Source organism: Lynx rufus, unplaced genomic scaffold, assembly GCF_022079265.1.
Source record: "Lynx rufus isolate CCGP_SWC_20201006 ecotype Redwood Valley unplaced genomic scaffold, mLynRuf1.p SCAF_4, whole genome shotgun sequence".
In the NCBI taxonomy this organism is placed as follows: Eukaryota; Metazoa; Chordata; class Mammalia; order Carnivora; family Felidae; genus Lynx; species Lynx rufus.
Genome location: NW_025814856.1, coordinates 6465843 through 6483155, shown reverse-complemented (window position 1 = coordinate 6483155; position 17313 = coordinate 6465843). Strand labels below are relative to the sequence as shown.

General features: G+C 42.9%; 1 protein-coding gene across 5 annotated transcripts; it reads left to right on the top strand.

Annotated features, from left to right (window-relative positions):
- Positions 1 to 176: 176 nt before the first annotated feature.
- LOC124524225 (zinc finger protein 426-like) lies at positions 177 to 16857 on the top strand. 5 transcript variants are annotated; one of them, XM_047096328.1, is made up of 8 exons: positions 185 to 559; positions 768 to 1009; positions 7706 to 7803; positions 8301 to 8386; positions 9016 to 9142; positions 10698 to 10778; positions 11307 to 11389; positions 12499 to 16857. In XM_047096328.1, the coding sequence occupies exons 3-8, from the start codon at positions 7779 to 7781 to the stop codon at positions 13762 to 13764; spliced, it is 1668 nt and encodes a 555-aa protein (XP_046952284.1). In that variant the 5' UTR covers positions 185 to 559; positions 768 to 1009; positions 7706 to 7778; the 3' UTR covers positions 13765 to 16857. The 5 variants fall into 5 exon arrangements, with proteins under 5 accessions (XP_046952285.1, XP_046952284.1, XP_046952286.1 ...); XM_047096329.1 differs by lacking the exon at positions 768 to 1009 and having other exon boundaries at positions 177 to 263; XM_047096330.1 differs by lacking the exon at positions 768 to 1009.
- Positions 16858 to 17313: the final 456 nt, after the last annotated feature.

Below are 17313 nucleotides of genomic sequence, written 5' to 3'. Positions count from 1 at the left end.
CCCCAAACCTGGTTCCTGCCCCAGCCTTGTCCTCCGGGTGGGATCCAGGCCTCAGGCCCAGCGCGAAGCCCACGCTCGAGGGAAGCCCAGTTCCGCCGTCTGATGTGGAAGTCCCGCCCCTCGATTCCCGGCAGGAAGCGGAAGTGGCGTCACGCGCTCGCCGGGGTCTCCGGCAGCTTCTTGGCGCAGGGTTGAGCTCGTTGGGCTGGTAGCGGTCGGACGTGGGCCGGCCGTGGTGGGGAAGGCGTGAAGGGAGGCAGGACGTGGGAGTCCAAGGCCGGTTTTAGTCGGGGTCGGCGGTGGTCCTGCTTAACGGCCGGGCCGCGCGGCTCGCATCCGCCTAGACCGCCCGACAGGCCGCTGAGGCCGGCGGTTCTGGCGCGGAGCCGCTGTGGTCCTGCTGGGAGGGCGCGTGCGCGGGGTGTTCGTGGCCACTGTGCTCGCCTGTCCTGCAGTGTGCAAGCGGCCTTTGTGACTTTTGTCCCAAAGGAAAAGAGTTTCTGCTGCTGGGAGTGGCCCAGACTCCGCCGCGTTACTCGCAGCCTCAGGGACCCGGCCGGTGAGCGTTCTGGAAAGTTGGTTCAGCGGGGCCTGTGTTTCCTTTCGGTGGGGAAGGGAAGAGGCTGTTTTATCTGAGAATGTGGCTTTGCGCTCTTTTCTTCGGGACACACTGTCTTAGGCAGGTGATATGCTTTCTCGGCTGTGTGTAGTGTGCATGTTTCAGTACCTAGTTATACACACGTGCTCCACTGGTCTTTGTACTAAAGAGAAACCGTTTTCACGTCGCTTTTCCTGAGACCCTCCTGAGCGTGTCCATTCCCACCAAGTTGCAAGCCAGGGACTTCGGGAGAAAAGAATGGAGGCGTGAATACTCCATTTTCAGAATAACTGGATTTCCCATTAACAGGGCATTTGGACTGTTTTCCATTTAGTGGAAAGACATTTTTCTTTCATAAAATCTTAAACCTGAAGGAAATGTAAGCAACTACTGCTATGAATGTGCGTTCAGGTAGGTTCACCCATTTTTGCATTTTGCGTGGTTGCCCTCTCTAGATAAATGTATTTTTCAGTGGACTGTTTGAGAGTAAATAGGAAATAAATTGTAGATGATGCTTTACCTTCAAATACTTAGTAACGCATCTCCTAAATATAAGGACATTGTGCTACTAAAACCATAATACATTGATTCCACCCAAGAAAATGAAAAATGTTATATAATATCTGCTCTGTAAAAACTAAAGTTTTTCACATTGTTTCAAAATACGTTTTTGGATGTTTCTGGATCTAGGATACAATCAAGGTTTATATGACAAGTTTTTATGTCTCTAAGTCTCTTTAAAGCTAGAGCAGGGGGGTGCCTGGATGGTTCAGTGTGTTAAGCCTCAGACTCTTGATTTCAGCTCAGCTCATGAGATCCAGCCCTCTGTTGGGCTGACAGCATGGAGCCTGCTGGGATTCTTTCTCCCCGTCTGTCTGCCCCTCCCCGGCTGGCGCGTGTGTTCTCTCTTGAAATAAATAAATATTAAAAAAAAAAATAAAGCTAGATCAGAGCCATTTTTTCTTCATAATACTGACTTGGAAGAGTCACATGTTCTTTGAAAACTTGTACTTAATGCTATTTGTGATTTTATTTCCATGGTGTGTTTAAATGTTTTCTTTATTTCTTGGAATTTTAGAAAGTGGTAATTGGGTTCAGTATAGAGTTAGTAGACTTTTTGTCTGAAAGGACAGAGGTAGTACATAGCAGGGGTGCAAGAGCAGCTGGCTCTGGGGTTCTAAAATCCCAGGTTCTAAAACAGACCGGGTTCTGTTACTGGCTGCTTACAAAATCAGAGAAGGGAGTATTGTTGAAACACCACAGGAATGTACGTCAGTAAGGCCCATGACACGAAAATCAGCTACCTAGAGACTAAATTGTAATGTTACCCTGTAATAATTTGTATATTAATCAAAACAGGAAGGACATAGGAAAAGTGAAAGGCTAGTGTATGTATGTGTGTGTGTGTGTGTGTGTGTATAGTATATAGTATATATAAATAAACACATGCACATAAATAAACAAATACAACAAGCATAGACAAAACATGTCAACCCAGTATATTTTAGGTTTAGTTTAGGTTTCTGGAATTGGCCTTGAGGTGATTGTCCATCGTTCACTTCTTCAAGGCTAATCCCCGACTTCCAGGCCTTGGGTACGTTGGGTGTTGGCATTAGTCTTTGCAGTTCCCCCAGCAGTGTTTGTGTTATTTCTGGATGATTATGTCCAGTGGTGGGGTATTCCAGGATCCTCCTTTTAGATTTTCCTGCCATAATGGTTCTTACGCTACGGGTCAGAGATACGGGAATTCTGCCAGGTGCCAAGAATGTCTGTATTGCAATTACACATTTAGACGCTGGGGAAAGAAAACCACAGAGTCGTAGCTTGCTACAGCTGGGTTTAATCTGAGTTCATTGGAGTTAAGACTTTTTAAAAAGTTATCTACCACCAGCCTCCACTTTGACTTGGTGGTGTGCCACAGTGATATATTGGATCCTTAGTACTTAGTGTCATCTTAGAGATGGTGTGGAATAGTATTTTCTTTTCCCCCGTGTATAGTCATTCTCATGAATGCTTATATGAAGGATGTTTATGAAGATTTATAGTATGGATTGTGGTGATGGTGCAAAATCCTTTGCTGAAGGGGTTCTAAGTTTGTTTGTCTATGTCTGGAAGTTGGGTAGTGGGCTGTGATTTTCCACTGGGGTGAGTCAAGTCAGAGTTTTGGTTATTAGAGACTTATTCTTACAGACATCAAGTAAAATTCTAGTACACAGGTTGGCATACTGTGGACCCTGGGTCAAATCTGGCCCTCCAGCTATTTTTGTACGTAGAGCTTTATACAAACTTAAATGTATTCATTGGTTCTTTGAAACCACAATGACAGAGTTCAATATAGCACAGGGACTATTTGGCCTGCTTTGCCTAAAATGTACTGTATGGATCTTTAGAGGAAGTTTGTTGACCTCTGTTATAATAGGCTGCCTGTCTGTTTCGTTGCAAGGGACTAATTAGTTTCCGACTAGTTAGCCACCACTAAAGATCTCTGCAGGACAAAGCATTCTGATTTCCTGTTTCATTCTCACTGGTCTTGACAGTTCATGTGCCCACTTTGTCTTTGGTAATTAAGTGTTGCCTACTTGACTTCTGCTACTCTGGGTCCTCATCATTCCTACTGAAATCAGGGAGTCCATCTCAGTGATGGTATATCACCTACAATCATACCTGAAGTATAGAGGAGAATAACCACTTAGGCTTCAAGGGTGAAGGTGCTCCACTTACCCGTTTCTCAGTAAAGTTGTGGAAAGAGTGTTTTGTTTCCTCAAGATGGGATGGGGAATGAGGGCTGTGTATCACACATGATAAATCCGTTGCAACATTCCTATCTCCCTAGGATTTGCTCCTTCACATTTTATTGTGGAGTTCTGCTGGTATGTGAACTCTTTCTGCTGGTATGTGGGTCACCAATGAGTCTGTGGTGCCATCTAAGCTGTTAGAGCTTTCCCCAGATCCATGAGCTAGAATGTATTAAACCCAGACTGTCTAAAAAGCGCACCCATGTCAATGAATTTGGCCCAGTTTATTTGTTGTATTTCAGCCTTCTAGGTTTGGCATGCTTACAACTGTTTCTCCCATAGGGTACCCAGATTTCTTCTCCATATTACTGGAGTTGGAACTATTTTGTTCTGCAAGCTATTTTATCTTGCACTGTGTTGTATTCCTGTTACTGTGGATTGTGAACTGAACTACTTATGTCACCAGGGGCATAGCACGTAGTTTGGGTGGGTCTTGAGGAGGAGCATTTGCTTCCAAGACTTCTAACCCAAGTGAGATTTTTCCTCAATATTTTTAAGCAGAGGAAGGGTCATTTCAGAAACGAAAGGGCAGGATAATTCCCTAAATATGGGAGAGTCAGTGTCTTATGGATTCAAGATTGTGAGCTTCCTGTTGGTCCGACTAGATGTCCCCATTCCAGTTTTCAAGTACTCATTCCTCTCTCATCAGTGCCCTAATTTTCACACGAACAACTAGTTGAGACAGCCATTCTAACTGTGGTGTTACTTTTACCTGTGCAATTAAATTTCATGTTTGATTTTCAACAGTGTGAGTCCCGTGGCCACAAGAAATGTGCTTTTTAAGAGCTGTCTTGAAGCTTTCTGGTTCTCAGACCTTGAATTGAGCTTGTCGTAGTAAATCTGAGCATGTCATTTCGTGTGCAAGTCTAGCCATAAGAATCCTTGTACTCATCACTAGTGAGGTAGCAGCCAAACATAGCTTTTACTTGGACTCCCAAGCAAGTGCTTTTGTTTGCCTATCTTCACAATGAGGTACAGGTGATAGCTTGATTTTCACAACGCAGCTGAATGTCTTTCTCATTGTCAGGGAGCTTAGCTCCTGGCTCCAGAACAAAGACTTGATGAAATCACACACTTGATGAATCTCCACATCTCATCTCTACCAGTGTACCTCCTGCAGTCACTGTCCGTCTCAATTTTGTATAAGTCTGGGTGTATGATCAGGAGACAAAAATCTCTCCTTGATTTCTAGATCTACATGGGAAGAGTTTACAAAGATGTAAAGAGCACTCTATCCTAGAATTGAACAGAATAATAAGGTAAGATTTGTAGGGGTGCCTTCTCCCCAAGACTGAGTCACATCTTATTTGTGAAGGTATCATTGCAGTCCATTGCTTGTGAGTAAGTTGGCTGGGTGTCCTGGGGCAGAGGTGGTCAGCAGGCATTGGGCACGCATTTGGAATGCAGACAAGCCAGGTATCCACAGGAAATAAGTGTTCAATTTGCAGACATTCCTGGCTGGTGGGTAAGTGCTCAGAAGACTGAGATCCCCATACACTTGTATTTCTAGAATAATTAACTGCATTTCCCAACACTTGGGATATATACTTTGTTAGAGACTGTTCTTTAAGTGTAATCTAGATGGAGACACATTAAGTGATGTAAAGTAGCTTAGTAGGTCTTGGTCAACAATCACTGGGTACCCTCAATGAGCCAGGCCCCGTGACATGTACTGGAAAATAATGTTCTTCAAGCAGATGTAATGCTACCCTTAATATGCAAAGAGCTCTCCAAAAGAAAGGGGATCCTCCTGTCAGACAGCTTTTTGGGGAGATGAATATATTCTGTATTTTCCTTGTACTGCTCATTACACGACTAAACATAAGTGTCAGAGCTCATCCTCAGAATACTTAAGATCTTCGCATTTCATTGCATAGCACTTATATCTCAGTTAAAAAGAAAAACCAAAAGGAAAAATGTACAGGTGTGGCATGAAAGTAAACACATTTGGGTCTGTTCAGCCCAAAGGACTTCAGTTTGAGACCCCTGGCAGTAAGTGCAATCTGTACGAAGCATTTGAGATGCAGTGTTTGTGGCAGCATGTAATTTCAGGGTTCTGGTCTTTTCATGGATAGAATGAAGTATCTCGGGTTGTGAGGGTTATTTTGGTTTATGGTAATGAAACTGGAACTTCCGGTGTTTGTCATCACTTGGATAGCATTCTGTAGATCAGCATTTGGGCTGCTGTTCTGTGTTTAATTTATTAAAAAATTATTAATTTTTAACGTAGGAGTTATCCTTTGAACTGTATCAGATTAAAAGATAAAGTGAGTAGGAAGCCTTGTTAAGAAAGGAATAAAGGGGCGCCTGTGTGGCTCAGTCAGTTAAGCGTCCAACTTCGGCTCAGGTCGTGATCTCACAGTCTGAGTTCGAGCCCCGCGTCAGGCTCTGTGCTGACAGCTCAGTGCCTGGAGTCTGCTTCGGATTCTGTGTCTCCCTCTCTCTCTGCCCCTCCCCTGCTCATGCTCTGTCTCTCTGTCTCAAAAATAAGTAAAAACATTTTTAAAAAGTTAAAAAAAAAGGAATAAAAATGACATAAAAACTTGGTGAAAAACAGAAGTGGTAATAGGAAAAGGAGGTTCTCCAGGAAGACTTCTAAATAGACCAGTGTGAAGCTGTCTGATTTGGCATTGCTCCTTTGCCGGGGTGAGAGGAAGTCCATAAACCTTGATTGAACTGAGCCTCAATTAGGACCCACTGAGGCTGTTGAATACTTGTAATGTCTTCTGAGTTTTATAAAACCTTTCCACCATTATTTTTCTTATCTTTTTGGGTTATTTAGAATAGCTTATGGTTACTTGCCTTGTTTGTCCTTACCTTACCCAAACGAAATCCAAAATATTCGTGTATACATTTGTGTTTGTATATAGGATACTCGATTTTCTCACCTGTTTGAATTTTTGCAACAATGATTGGATGAATCCATTTATAATTGAGTATGTTGTCTCTTTGGAATGTTGGGCCATTAAGCCCTGGGACATTTGCTGTATATATCACTGTTTTCTACTTAGTGCCTAGCACAAGACCACAATTTCTTAATTATTTGTGGAAAGAATGAAGGAATAAGCCTATTATGATAACTTAAAAGGAGGTTCAGGACTCCAAGCCACTCTAAGCTCCATCAAATGAAGCCCAAGGGTGTTAACCAAATAGAACACTTCATTTTTATCCTCTGTGTACTATCCAGCAGTATTCTAGGCCAGTGCTGTCCAATGGAAATACAAATGTGTAGGTCATGTATATGAACAAAGCTTTCCTATACCTGTAATAAAAAAAAAGAGAGATACACTTTATCCCATCTATTCAAAATATTTCGGCATGTAACCCATATAAAAATTGATTTTAAATTATTTTCGTCATACCAAGTAGTCAGAATTCATTGGACATAAAATTTTTGTGACATGTACTTGATATGTGTTTGAATCGTGTAATAAATACAGTTGAGAAAGTAGATGTAAGTTTACCCAACCATATTTAAGTTCTCTAATAAGTGAATCTGCAAATGAGTTTTACATTTAAAATATAAAAATAAATAAAACTTAAAATCCTGTTTTACTAACTGCCTATCAAATACTCAATAGCATATGTAGCTGCTGGCTACCAAAATGGACAATGCAAGTCTAAAATGATGTCTGATTATTATTTGGGAATAAGAACCTCAGGAGATCAGGGGCGCCTGGGTGGCGCAGTCGGTTGAGCGTCCGACTTCAGCCAGGTCACGATCTCGCGGTCCGGGAGTTCGAGCCCCGCATCAGGCTGATGGCTCAGAGCCTGGAGCCTGTTTCCGATTCTGTGTCTCCCTCTCTCTCTGCCCCTCCCCCGTTCATGCTCTGTCTCTCTCTGTCCCAAAAAATAAATAAACGTTGAAAAAAAAAAAAAAAAAAAAAGAACCTCAGGAGATCAAACATTAGAGACAAGCCTATCTACATTAAATTGTGGATCTCTTTTTTACTAATTGGAAGGTGTTGGACAAATGATTAGTGTTCTATCTCTCTAATTTTATCAGCTATTAAGTAGGGCTAATGATACCTATTGTAGAGAATTGTTATGATAATCAAGTGAGCTGATATACATAGAGCTCCTAGTGAGAAAATGTGTCACATATCCTCAGGAAATTGTAATCGACGTTACTGACTTTCATACCATAGATTATACCATTTTTAGTGAATCTCACATATATCATCTGCAGAGAGAGAGCTAACGTATGATGTTTGATTGATGGATTAGTAATGCTTGCTGATTAATAATTGATGTGGAAAGGACTCCAGTTAACCTTGTGTCAAGAGTAATGAAAATTGCCATATTTACTTAGGTTCTTAAGTTGCACTGAAGTGATCTTGGCATCAGATTTCGCATCAGGCAGATTTCACCATCAGTGTCCCAGGATGGCAGCCATTGATTTGACCCATGGTAAGTCATTGTTGATTCTCATTTTCAGAGGATTCTTAAATGTAACCCCTATACAATGTAGGGTCCAGGGATCTGGGCCTAAGCAGTTAGGCTGCTGGTTCATTAGAGCTAAAATTTGCCAGAGAATGCTGTTCTCTAAGTCAGCTTCCTGGTGTGTGTGCTTTGGGAGTTGGTGCTGCATAATCCCATTGATGAGTTCTGTTATCTTGGGCAAATAAAGAATCAGATTTCCCAGGGATTGGGTTTCCATACCTGTAAAATAAGACTGTGGCCCCTTTCTACATGGGCAGTGTGTCTGGCACATTCTTTTTGTGGCTTCAGGTGTGGCTGGGCTACTCTGGTATTTTATGGCAATAGTGTGTATTTGCATGAGATTTCTTGAGTGTGTAGGGATATACAAGAATCTCAGAATAGGATGGAATGATTTTCAGATGGGTGATTCTGGGAGATATGCTTGTGTTGCATTCTAAGAATCTAAGTGTTATTTTTTCCCTGAGATCTTTCTAGAGATCATTTTCCCCTTCATGAGGAAAACACAGAGGCAGAAAGGATGGTGGCTGTCTGGCTGAAAAATTATCATCAGGTAAGAAATAATCACATCAATCAACAGAATGCCGTATTTACATCTACCAGGTGGACACATTCCTTCTAGGCACATCTATGTCCTGAGCTTCCTAAAGCAAATAAAGCCCCACGCAAGGACTGAGTCCCGAATTGAAGCTTCCCTGGAAGTGGAAATTCATTGAAAAGGGATTACAGTGAAAAATAGTCTCAGTATTTCAGTAATCAATCCTGAAGCTCAAGGATTTCAAGTGCAGGCTTCTGCCTTGCTGTGTGCTCTGACATGGTAAGATGTAAGTGTCCTTTTCTTAAAGAATTCAGTCATTTTATGCTGTTTATCGAGAATCTGTAGCGTGCTCAGAAGTCTATTGCAATAGAGGGAAATAGGAAGAGAGCTCCTACTCTGGTTATGCTGAGATAAACTCATGTTTAAAAGGTGACATTAAAACCGTATGAGTGGAGAGGAGCAGTGAGTGAGTCTAGATCGAGAGAAGAGTACCTAGGACCACAGAACCATGAGATGATAATGAGAAATCTCCTAACCCTGCATCGGTATTGAGTCTCCCATCCTGAAAAAACGTGTTCCTTTGGGGTTTTTTGGTGAACGTTGGTGGGGATGTTTCTTAGGCCAACCCCGATGTGATGGTTTAGATTGCAGTGACCTTTGACGACGTGGCATTGGACTTCACCCAGGAGGAGTGGATATTACTGGACCTCTCTCAGAGAAACCTATACAGAAACGTGATGCTGGAGAACTACCAGAACCTGGTCACAGTAGGTAAGTAAGGCTGCCACCATTCCTGATATGGATCATGTACTTAATGTGTTTCCAGGCTTGGTGATGCCTAATCTGAAACAGAATTGGAAGGAGGAGATGCATAGTCCCTGCACTAACGGGCTGTAATCTGCAGTGGGTATTCTGGAAATGTGGCTGTAGGGCCCACAGTAACACCATCGCTCTGCGAAGAATTTATATTCTCAGACTCCATTTTTGACATTCTGAATTATAAAGCTGGGGTTGTTGCCCTATCTTCTATGTTCAGTAAGCTATCCTGACGATTGTGATGCGCTCCAACGTTTGAGACCACTCCTCTAGTGATTTCCCCATCAGAAAAGAAAGATCTCCTTTCCTTATCGCCTTTATTTCCTTTGGGTTTTTTTTTTATGTTTATTTATTTATTTTGAGAGAGAGAGTAGGGGGAGGGAAGAGAGAAAGGTAGGGAAAGGGTTAGGGGGTGGGGTGGGGGGCGGGGAGAGAATCCTAGGCTTTGACAGTGCAGAGCCTGATGCAGGGCTCGAACTCACAAACCACGAGACTGTGATTGGACCTGAGGCAAAGTCGGATGCTTAATCGACTGAGCCACCCAGGTGCCCCTTCTTTATTTCCTATTTGAATAAATGTCTTATGCTTTTTAAATATATATGTACGTTTGTTTTGGCTTTCAGGGGTCAGAGATAATGATTTTTTGTTACAGAAAGGGAGCATTTGCCTTTTTGGTCCTTTGGAATAATTTCACTGCTTTCATTAGAAATAAGAGTTTTAGGGGGCTCCTGGGTGGCTCAGTCGCTTAAGCGGCTGACTTCAGCTCAGGTCATGATCTCGCGGTCCGTGAGTTCGAGCCCCGCGTCGGGCTCTGGGCTGATGGCTCAGAGGCTGGAGCCTGTTTCCGATTCTGTGTCTCCCTCTCTCTCTGCCCCTCCCCCGTTCATGCTCTGTCTCTCTCTGTCCCAAAAATAAATAAATGTTGAAAGAAAAAAAAAAAAAAGAAATAAGAGTTTTAGGGGGCTCTTGGGTGGCTCAGTCGGTTAAGCGGCCGACTTCAGCTCAGGTCATGATCTCGCGGTCCGTGAGTTCAAGCCCCGCGTTGGGCACTGTGCTGACAGCTCAGAGCCTGGAGCCTGTTTCAGATTCTGTGTCTCCCTCTCTCTGACCCTCCCCCGTTCATGCTCTGTCTCTCTCTGTCTCAAAAATAAATAAACATTAAAAAAAAAAAAAAAAGAAATAAGAGTTTTAGGGGCATCCGGGTGACTCAGTTGGTTAAATGTCCAACTCTTGATTTTGGCTCAGGTTGTGATCTCATGGTTCTGTGAGTTCAAGCCCCATGTCCAGCTCTGCGCTGACGGTGCAGAACCTGCTTGGGATTCATTCTCTCTCTCCCTCTCCCTCTCCCTCTCCCTCTCCCTCTGTGCCCCTCCCCTGCTTGTGCTCTCTCTGTCTCTCAAAGTAAATAAGAAACCATTAAAAAAAAAAGAAACATAGTTTTGGATTCATCAGAAGCCTTGTGATCTCTTGCGTGAGTCTCTCCTATTAATGTACCTTTTCCTGTGGACAGAATATCAACTGTCGAAACCTAAGCTGATCGCTTGGTTGGAACAACAAGAGCTAAGGGCAGTGGAGCAGGGTATTTTGCAAGGTGAGTGTGGTGACAGACGTCACTGGTGAATGAGAAGCATGTCACTGGTCAATCTGAGGTATGACATCTTTGCAACTTTAATGTGTAACATTTTTAAGATACATTTTGTCTCAGGGCTGAAGCCATCTGTCTTTGATGTTTTGGGATACCTTCAACTTCCGTCAGTCTTCTATTGAAAATTTCTGTGATGTCACAAATGACCTGGTTCTTCTACAGGTTTATCTTTGGCGTGTCCTTGTTGTCCACATGTTTTTCATGTGTCTACTTGATAATATTATGTTACCTGGATAATATTTTGATAGTTTCACATCATATTTGGTTTTCAGAAAGTTATTTTTTAGTAAGCCACTAAAGTGTGTTCCCACACACTTTTCGTTGTATTTTTCCCATGAACAAACTGATGCAGTCTTTTTTCTTTCTTATTTCACTCATTTTAAAATGAAAATAAAACTGAGTCTTCTTTTAAGATTGTTTAGCCTATGGTTTATTTCTACAGATGTTTGAATCTGTGTCTTTGTTTTACTTCAGAATGGGAGACAGGACTTCAGACTAAAGGGTCAGAATCTCACCAGGATTTTTTTGGAGGAAAAACAGCCAGTGAAATACAAAAAGTAAGACTGATTTGAGATATTTCTTTTCTTTTAAAGTTTATTTGTTTATTTTAAGGGAGAGAAAGAGAGCGAGCGGGGGAGGGACAGAGAGAAGGGGAGAGAAAGGGAATCCCAGGCAGGCTGCACACTGTCAGCCTGACTCAGGGCTTGAACCCACAAACCATGAGATCATGACCTGAGATGAAATCTGATGCTTAACTGACTGAGCCACCCAGACACCCCTTTTTATGATATTTCTTCTATTCCGCATTCAAAAAAGATTGGTAGTTCTGTTATAAAAACTCAGTGCAGTTTGGAGATATTTGAGACAAATGGCATTGACCAAAGACAAAGCAGAGATACTCTGAATTTGATGATTTAGGGTTTATAATCTAAATCTGTTTTGAAAATTGTTGCTTCCTCAATACCACAAGTACACATTCCCCAAGATATAACTTGTCATTGAGTCTTTAAACATTTCCATGAAATTTTACTAGAAGGGTGCCTGGGTGGCTCGGTTGGTTATTAAGCGTCCAGCTTCAGCTCAGCTCATGATCTCACGGTTCATGGGTTTGAGCCCTGCGTTGGGCTCTGTGCTGACAGCTCAGAGCGTGGAGCCTGCTTCAGATTCTGTATCTCCCTCTCTCTGTGCCCCTCCCCTGATTGCACTCTGTCTCTCAAAAATAATAAACATTAAAAAAAAGGGGCGCCTGGGTGGCTCAGTCAGTTGAGCGTGCAACTTCAGCTCAGGTCATGATCTTCCGGTTCGTGGGTTTGAGCCCCAAGTTGGGCTCTGTGCTGACAGCTCAGAGCTTGGAGTTTGCTTCAGATTCTGTGTCTCCCTCTCTCTGTGCCCCTCCCCTGCTCACACTCGTGTGCGTGCTCTCAAAAAAAAAACAAAAAAAAACCAGATAAATAAATAAGTAAATTTTTACTGGAATGATCACGAGAGTAGAATAGATGGCATCAGTTTTTGGCAGAGGAATTCCTGGTTTAACCTGAAAGAAATCAACAGGAACTGTATTTATGTAATAAAAGTGGTAAGAGTCCTTATCATGTTTTTAGCATTATAAGGTTGAAACTTATCAGTCTGAAAACGCTGTCATCATCTTTCATCCCTTCATCAACAGGAGAGGACCCACCATGGAGTAGAACTCTCTGACTGTCAGCAAAGTGGGAAAGACTTGAGGAAGCACTTCAACCTTAAGACACACGTGAGAACTCAAAATAGAGAGAACGCTTTTGAGGGTAACCCGTATCACAATGGCTTCCTTACTCCGCAAAAGAAAAACTCTACTAGAGAGAAGCTTTCTGAGTTGAATCGGTGTGGTAAAATCTTGCGCCTGACTCCACCTATCATGTATGAGAGAACCAGCCTGGCAGGGAAGTCTTTGGAATGCAGCGACTGTGGGAAAACATTCATTAATCATTCCCATTTTCAGGCGCACATGAGGATTCACACTGGGGGAGATTTCGATGAATGGAAGCCGTTTATAAGAGCTTCAGTCTTCTCAGCAGGCCATACTGAGCGTGTGCAGACACACACTCAAGAACCCCATGAATGTAAACAATGTGGGAAATCTTATGCAGATTCCAAGTGCCTCAATAATCACGTCATTCGACTTCACACTGGAATAAAACCCTTTGAATGTAGTGAATGTAGGAAAGCCTTTGCTACATCCTCCCGTCTTTATGTGCATTTGAGACTTCACACCGGAGAGAAACCCTATCGATGTAAAGAATGTGGGAAACACTTCCAGTGGCCCTCACTCCTTCGTAAACACGTTCGAACTCACAGTGGTGAGAAGCCCTATAAATGTAAGGAATGTGGAAAAGCCGTCAGTCGTTCGTCAGTTCTTAATGAACATTTGAGAATTCACACTGGAGAGAAGCCGTATAAATGTAAGGAATGTGGGAAACGTTTCGCTTGGCTCTCGGTCCTTCGTAAACATGTTCAAACTCACAGTGGTGAGAAGCCCTATAAATGTAAGGAATGCGGGAAAGCCCTCAGTAGTTCCTCAATTCTTAACGAACATTTGAGAATTCACACTGGAGAGAAGCCGTATAAATGTCAGCAATGTGGGAAAGCCTTCACTAATTCCTCACGACTTAGTGTACATTTGAGAACTCACACTGGAGAGAAACCCTATCAATGTAAGGAATGTGGGAAAGCTTTCGTTTGGCCCTCAGTCCTTAAAAAACATTTACGAACTCACGGTGGAGAGAAGCCCTATGAATGTGGTGAATGTGAGAAAGCCCTGGGTAGTCCCTCGTATCTTCATGAACACTTGAGACCTCACACTGGAGACAGACCCTTTCAATGTGGTGAATGCGGGGAAGCCTTTAGGACTTTCTCCTATTTTCATAGCCATTTGAGAAATCACTCTAGAGAGTAACCCTGTGAATGTAAGCACTGTGGGCAAGCTTTCACTGCTGCTTTCATCTGGATTCAACACTTAAGAATCCACACTGGAGAGAAGCCCTGTTGATGTAAGGAATGTGGGAAAGACCTCACTTGGTCCCCCAGCCTTCACAAGCGTATACAGACTCACAGTAGAGGGAAGCCCTGTGAGTGTACGGGATGTGAGAAAGCCTACACCACTTCCATAACTGCAAATACACATTTGAAGTCCCACTGGAGAGAAGCCTTTTGAGTGTACACACGGAGGGGAGGCGTTCACCGTTTGCTCAAGCCGAACTCCATGCGTAAAAACTGATACCGCAGAGCAACCCCTTAGACATAAAGGAGTGCGAGAAAGCCTTCACGTCATGGTCACAATGTAACACCTAAAAAATGCACCGTAGATTATGTACAGAATAATTGTGACCAAATTTGTTACCCAGTTGATTTCAAAAACATGACCACCACACTGGGGGAAAACTGTATGAATATGAGGAATGTGGAAAAGTCTCCAGGTGTCCCACTGAATACATGAAAAAACTCACTAATTAGATGCCCCGTGAAGTTAAGCAATGTGGGAAGGCAACCAGTCTCCTACAGAGCACGCTGGAGGAACACAGTGAAGTGGTTAAATGTAAGAGACGTGGAACTCCGCTTATAGTGTGGGTTTATATATCTGTTCTGAACATGTGCCACTCTGCCCTGACTATTTTGGGGAACGGTCTGGCTTCCCGCCCCTGAGAGTTTTGCTGGTCTAGTTTCTACACCTTGGTTGCAGCCTGGTCCCAAGTGAGACTACCACCGTTAGACTTAATGCTGTTCAAGCCACCCGGGTTGTCTGGTCGCGTGGACCTTGTCTAATACTGTGAAGACGGTGAACATTTGAAGTAGTTAGTTCACTGCTCAGAGAGTCCACTGATGGTGCCTCATGGAGGTGAAGGTGTGGGGGTGGTATATGTCTCTAAATTTCCTGAAAATGCTCTTGGTTCTGTCTCACACCTGATCTTTCTGGGTCAGAAAAGACTTTAGAAATGGTGAGGGTTATACACCCAGATTTCATAGCTCTGCAAAGAGAGCTACACACCCCGTACTGGGTTAGAAAATACTTTCGATCTCAGTGTGTGGAGAGGTGGGGAACAGAGCTCCTAGATCACCACAACCCGGAAGAAACCAATTATGTTGTTTGGCTGTGTTTAGAAATAGCTGCAGCTGGCACGTGACTTGCTGGTTAGTTTCTCATCCTTTCATATGTGGGAGATAGAGAACCTTGTGAATATGGCAAGTCCTGATAATCTGAAGTACTTGCTGCCACCACTGGCAGTTCTTCAAATTGACCTTTGGATAGAGACGCAGAATCCACCAGAACCTTGTTTCCGTACTGAGTTGACACATTCATACACTCGTGACCCTCGAGCAGCCTTTAGTTTTGTTGTGGGTGGCCTCGGAGGCCACAGCAGCTTAATGTCATTTTCGTTTGGGTTTAAACCAGTGGAGTACACGCCGAGTCAAATGTAGTGATGATCCTGATCAGAAGTGACCTGGGCACATTTGTCTTAGGTTTATGTTTGGAGGAGGTTGGGATATGAAGTGATTCTCTTGGGTGTAGGTGGGGGTGTAGGCTTCACTGCTTCGTGTGGGTTGCAGTATAGAATACGCTGGCCTTCGGTGGCATCATTGGATTATTGCAAAACCTACCTGTCCTCATTCCAGCGATCTGATACCCTCATCAGTAACATCTGTGTTTGTCAATAACCACGCTTGCCGACTTTTTGTCTCATTAGGATCCTCTTTTCGTAGTCTGATTGTCTCTTCCTTAATAAGAATGTCTTCTAGATGGGGAAATGCAAAGCACTTTCCGCCTGGTGGGTCTCACTGCTGTGACCTCCTTTTCCTATGGGAGAAGCCTGGCAGTGTAGTTCGGTTCTGCTGGAACCATTCTTCCCAGAGAAGCTTGATTGCCTCAGTGATGTACACTGTGGTACCCCCCATGCTGGACCCCTTCATCTACAGCCTGAGGAAAAGGATGTGATGGGGGCCCTGGGAAGTCTTCACCTAAGGGAGATGGGCCCTGATGGGCCACTGGTCTCAGAACCGAGAGGATATTGTGGGCCCCAAATGCAAATGTTGTGGATTTAAATCTTGTGGTTATTTTTCTCTTGTAATAGAAGCTTCATTTCCTCTGTTCCCAGAGCACCCATGACGTGCTTGTATTTGTCTTTGTATTTGTTTCTCAATAACCTCTTTAGTAGTTCCTTTGTTACCTTTCTTCCCTAATTACAGTTCCAAAATTCTTTGGTCAGATTTCCTGTAGCCATTCCTGACATGGCCAACATTAGATGTGAAACACTTCCATCAAGTGCTGGCCTGCTTTCCTCAACTGCCCTCTCAAATGTTGATACTCTTCAAGTGCATTTATTTGGGTGCATTATTCACATGAAGAAGGGGCATGAAAAGGCTACTACAGTTGTAATTGAAGTCCTTGCCATGTCAAAACTGTTCATCCTGTTTTACATGTATAATTTCATGCAATTATGATGTTTCTTACAGAGATCTCATTTACCCCATTTCCCACAAATAGCTTGTGATGGCAATGGATTCTACCATAGAAACAAGGGATGTGATTTTCAACTTCCAGTGTAGGAATGTGATTTGAGTGGTAGTTTGCTTAGGAGTTTCTATGTAGTATGTTGCATAGAAGTCTGAGATACTGCCTCATTTTTGACTTCTGTCGTCCTCCTATCAATCCCTCTTTTCTTATCCATGTTTAATTGCACCTTTATTTTCCATCATTGCTACCTTAAGATATGCCCCGGGACCTCAGGTGGAAACTCCTTTTCTCATTGCATGATTGGCAGCTGGTGGAGGGAAAGAAGAATGAAAAATGAGTGTTTGATGGGTAGAGTTTCCCTTTGGGAATATGAAACCATCTGGAAACAGCGGTAATGGTTGCACAAAACAAAAACAGAAAAAAAAAACCAATGTATTTGACGTGAACAGAATAGAATTGTACACCTAAGTGTTTAAAATAGTGAATTTTGTTACAGATATTTAAACACAATAAAAAAGTAACAAGAAGAAAAGACTGAGATTCCTTTCTGATAATATCTTTAATTCTGTAATAAGGTAATAGGCAGTTGCTGGGATTTTTTAGAGAAATCTTTTTTTTTTTTAATTAAAAAAATTTTTTAAATGTTTATTTTTGAGAGAGAGAGACACAGAGACAGAGCACAAGTTGAGGAGGGGCAGAGAGAGGGAGACACAGAATCCAAAGCACATTCCAGGCTCCAAGCTGTCAGTACAGAGTCCGACGCAGGGCTCGAATGCATAAACTACGAGATCGTGACCTGAGCCAAAGTCGGATACTTAACTGACTAAGCCACCCAGGTGCCCCTCAAGAAATCTTTTAATACTAGCCCTGAACAGTCTAGAACAGAATCTCAAAAATTCAATATTGACATTCTGGTCTGTTTAATAATTTCTTGTGAGGGCTGCCCTGTGTAGTGTAGACTTTTAAAAGATCCCTGTTGTCTACCCACTAGGTGCC